At 41.7% G+C, this 4127-nt stretch overlaps 1 protein-coding gene across 1 annotated transcript in view; it reads left to right on the top strand.

Moving 5' to 3' along the window:
- SUB1 (SUB1 homolog (S. cerevisiae)) overlaps positions 1-4127 on the top strand; it is a 22195-nt gene that overhangs the window by 686 nt on the left and 17382 nt on the right. The window contains exon 2 of the mRNA XM_010853836.1: positions 1972-2044. Coding sequence (XP_010852138.1) covers positions 1973-2044 — 72 coding nt within the window. The 5' untranslated portion in view covers position 1972. The remainder of the gene's footprint in view (positions 1-1971; positions 2045-4127) is intronic.

Below are 4127 nucleotides of genomic sequence, written 5' to 3'. Positions count from 1 at the left end.
ACTCGGTCTCCTCTGCATTTCGCCGCCTCCTACGCCCCCTCCGACCAACCTGTCTCCCACCGCCCCAGCCATCGCCAGTCCCGGGGTTCGGGCGGCTTGCTGGCATCCCGGGACCCGCTTCCCCCGTTTGGGTGCTTACCACCCTCGTGTTGTACCGAATTCTAGTGCCCTTTAGTTCTAGTTTATCTTTACCTCTTATTTTCTAATCCGTCTTCCCCCAGGCCTTTATCAAAGGTCGATTTCCTTTTTTTTTTTTTTTTTAAGCTGTTTTTGTTATTTCTGTATATTCCGCACGAGCGCTTTCAGTATTACTTTGCCTGAATTACGAGCCACGCCGTCCCCACTCCCCGCTCCCGAACAGTAAAGGCTCATTAAGTAAAAGTGAAAATATATTTTGTTAGTAGTTCAAAGAATAGTTTAGTTACCACTACCTGGCTTTCATGACGGAGGGACTTATTTGGGTTAAACACAAGGCGGTTCTTTGAAATGATCTTAGCCACCCCAGGCACCTTTAATGAGCAGATGGTGTAGTTATGCTTGACCGTTTCAAAGTGAAAAATAGGTTATGTTCAATTTAATTACCTTAAAAAAAAGCTTCTTGGCATTATTAGCAGCTAGCATACAGAAACAACTACATTGATTTTGGAGATGAGGCTGTAAAGTGGAGCAGTAACTGGGTTAATGTATAAACTGTGGTTGTAAACGTTGCTGGCTCCCCTCTGAATTTACTCTTCTTGTTGTCAAGAAATTGCCAGTTAAAATCAACATGGCTGGGTGGCATGGTTTGAGCTTTTTGAATTTAGTGGCTAGAGTAGGGATGGCCCAATTTCTTTTACCTTGACCTCCTCTTGTGAGACACATTGAATGCCATTGCTATGCAAGTTGAGTCCAAAGCTGAATTATTTATAGTTGTTTGAAGTCTTTTTTTTTTCTCACTTATTCAGCAAACATTTACAGTGTCTGTTGTGTGTGTTGGGCCCTTGAGGGCGCATAGAAATTAATAGGGCTCAGTCTCTTCTGAATTGGAGGTGTAGGGAGCAAAGGATACTTGCTATGAAAATATATGGAGTTTTACCACTTGGTATTACAAGTGCTTTGAAAAGAGGTAGAGCATGAAATTCCTTGAAATTTGGGAAACATAGAGGCACAAGACTCTGCTTTAGGTTCAAGCACTCTGTAAACTCCACAGGGAAGACACTAGCCTATGTACCTCTGTCTGGGGGGATATCCAAAATCTAGGGAACTAGGCTCATAGTAGGAATTGGAGGAAAGGATTTACCCCTCCCATAAGCAGGTTCTTCAAATTTTAGTTATATTTCAGAGTAGAAAATCAGTGTGAAATGTAAGTGAATGTTAATTATGTATAACTTTGAATCAGAACTTGCTCGTTTGATTGGTCAAAACGAAAAAATTAACCTATACAGAACATGAAAAGTATGATTATAATGGTAAAACTAATTAGATACAGACAGCTATATAGTACAGTTGTCCACCATGCTATGTGTACATTGGGATTAATTCCTGCAATGAATAATTGTATTGATAGGAAATATAAAGCAATACTGAGAATTGTTCATATTTCTTCCTGGTTTGACAATGATTGCTGTCAGCTGTCTCTTTGCAATTTACTCTATCTGTAAACATCTAACTCCTATCCATAAGCATCTAACCCTGCTAAAATGAAGTATAAAAAGACCCACTGACTTTGAGAAAGAAAGAGATGTAGGAGTATGAGATGTGTATGACATTTAGTTCCTTGCTGGGTTTAGAACTCTTCCCTCTGCATGTTATTTTCAACATGGAAGAGCTTTAGATTAGAGCATAACTTCTATAGCATGTGCTCAGTGTAACAACTCCAGTGCCACACAATGGTGGAATGAACTGTGGAACTTCTTGACTCTTTGGGGGAGAGTTAAGTTGAAGGTAATGAAAAAGTTTATGAATTATTTACATAATGTATTTTTCTTTCAGAATGCCTAAGTCAAAGGAACTTGTTTCTTCAAGCTCTTCTGGTAGCGATTCTGACAGTGAAGTTGACAAAAAGGTGACTATTACTACACCAGGTTGTTTTTGTGGTACTTAATTCAGCAGTATTGGTTCTGAAGGACAGCAAAGCGTATCAGAACCTTAAAATGAGAGCCTGGATGGATGTTTCTGAAAGTGCAGGTGGCCCCTGACCCACTTGACTGAAATGCCTAGATACTTGTGGTATACATGCAGGCCACGCCCTGAAGTCAGACTTGAGCAAGTTTTCTGACTTCAAAGTTTCCTGTTGGGGCTTTTTAGGAGCCTTACAACCACTACCTTAGACCCCGGGGGAATAGCACTAAGTTTAGGCCAAAGCCACTATTAGCTATTGCTTAGTAGGCTTCTTCAACTGTAGGTATTCTTTATAGTGCTTGTGCATTCTAAGTCATGTCTGCCTCTCTGCAACCCCATGGACTGTAGCCCACCAGGCTCCTCTGTCCGTGGGATTTCTAAGCAAAAATACTGGAGTGGGTTGCCATTTCCTCCTCCAGGGGATCTTCTCTACCCTGGAATCAAACTTGAGTCTCCTGCATTCGCAGGCAGATTTTCTACCTGCATTAGCAGACAGATTTTCTACCTGGGAAGCCCATTCTGTATAGTAGTTGAGCCATATTATATGAACTTTTTGAAAACAGGTATCGGTTTGATAGTCTTCTTAGCCTTGTTTATCCAGCCTCTGAAGATTACGTAAAATTTGGCTTGGTACATTTTAAATTAGAATGTTATTTACTCTGATCCTCTCCTTTTAGTTAAATCAGCACTCAGCAAAGCTAGCATGAAATTACCCATTTTGATAGAAAAGAGTTTTTCTGCATTAGATGATAATTGTGCTGTAAGCCTAACTGTGCATTCTGCTTAACTGAGCATCTCACACTGTAGTGAGGGCTTCTTCCACACAGAACTGTCCTTTATCTCCTAGTAGCTTACATAGTTGTGTTCTGAGCTCAGTTAATAGTATTAGTTAAAAGAGAGCTTCTATGAGAATCTTGAAATACATATCATAATTTCGCTTGGAAGATTGAAAAAAGCTTCAAAGAGCATGCATAGCTATATTTGAGAAGGAAATGTCTTTTAGTTTTTAATTTGCACACAGTATATCATTTGAACACATTGACTTAAAGATTCTTTACTGAGCTTTTACGTGCAGGGAATGCAGCAGTCTACAGGGGCTATACAGAACTGATAAAAAGAGTAATTGCTTAGTGAGCTAATTTTTGCTATTTATCCCAAATAGTACCATTAATCGTGCAAGTACTTCCATTAGATGAATCCACTCTTTAAGTTTGTGTACATAAATATATACATTTTATTTTGCCTAGTATCATATAATTTGGTAAAACAGTAATAATTTATACCTTCCACTAAGGAACTAAGGAGCTTCCCTGATAGCTCAGTTGGTAAAGAATCTGCCTGCAGTGCAGGAGACCCCTGCATTCCCTGGGTCAGGAAAATCCACCTGAGTCGGGAAGCTCCACCAGCCTGCAAAGGGATAGGCTACCCACTCCAGTGTTGGGTTTAGGGAACCAGGGGGTGGCTCAGCTGGTAAAGAATCTTCCCGCAATGCTGGAGACCTGGGTTCAATCTCTGGGTTGGGAAGATCCCCTGGAGAAGGGAACAGCTACCCACTCCAGTATTCTGGCCTGGAGAATTCCACGAACTGTATAGTCCATGGGGTCCCAAAGAGTTGGCCACTTTCACTTCACTTCACTTCAAGGAACATGACTGCCCTCTACTGTTTGAATTGGGAACTCTACCGATTTTCATGGACTGTTCGCTCTTTTTGAGAATGCTGCTGCTGCTAAGTCGCTTCAGTCGTGTCCGACTCTGTGCGACCCCATAGACGGCAGCCCACCAGGCTCCCCTGTCTCTGGGATTCTCCAGGCAAGAACACTGGAGTGGGTTGCCATTTCCTTCTCCAATGCATCAAAATGAAAAGTGAAAGTTAAGTCGCTCAGTCGTGTCTGACTCTTCGTGACCCCATGGACAGCAGCCTACCAGGCTCCTCCGTCCATGGGATTTTCCAGGCAAGATAATGAGTCTATCTAGATCAGATCAGATCAGATCGGTTGCTCAGTCGTGTCCGACTCTTTGCGACCCCC

Source organism: Bison bison, unplaced genomic scaffold, assembly GCF_000754665.1.
Source record: "Bison bison bison isolate TAMUID 2011002044 unplaced genomic scaffold, Bison_UMD1.0 scf7180017864331, whole genome shotgun sequence".
Classification (NCBI taxonomy): domain Eukaryota; kingdom Metazoa; phylum Chordata; class Mammalia; order Artiodactyla; family Bovidae; genus Bison; species Bison bison.
This window is presented reverse-complemented; position numbering and strand designations above follow the sequence as displayed.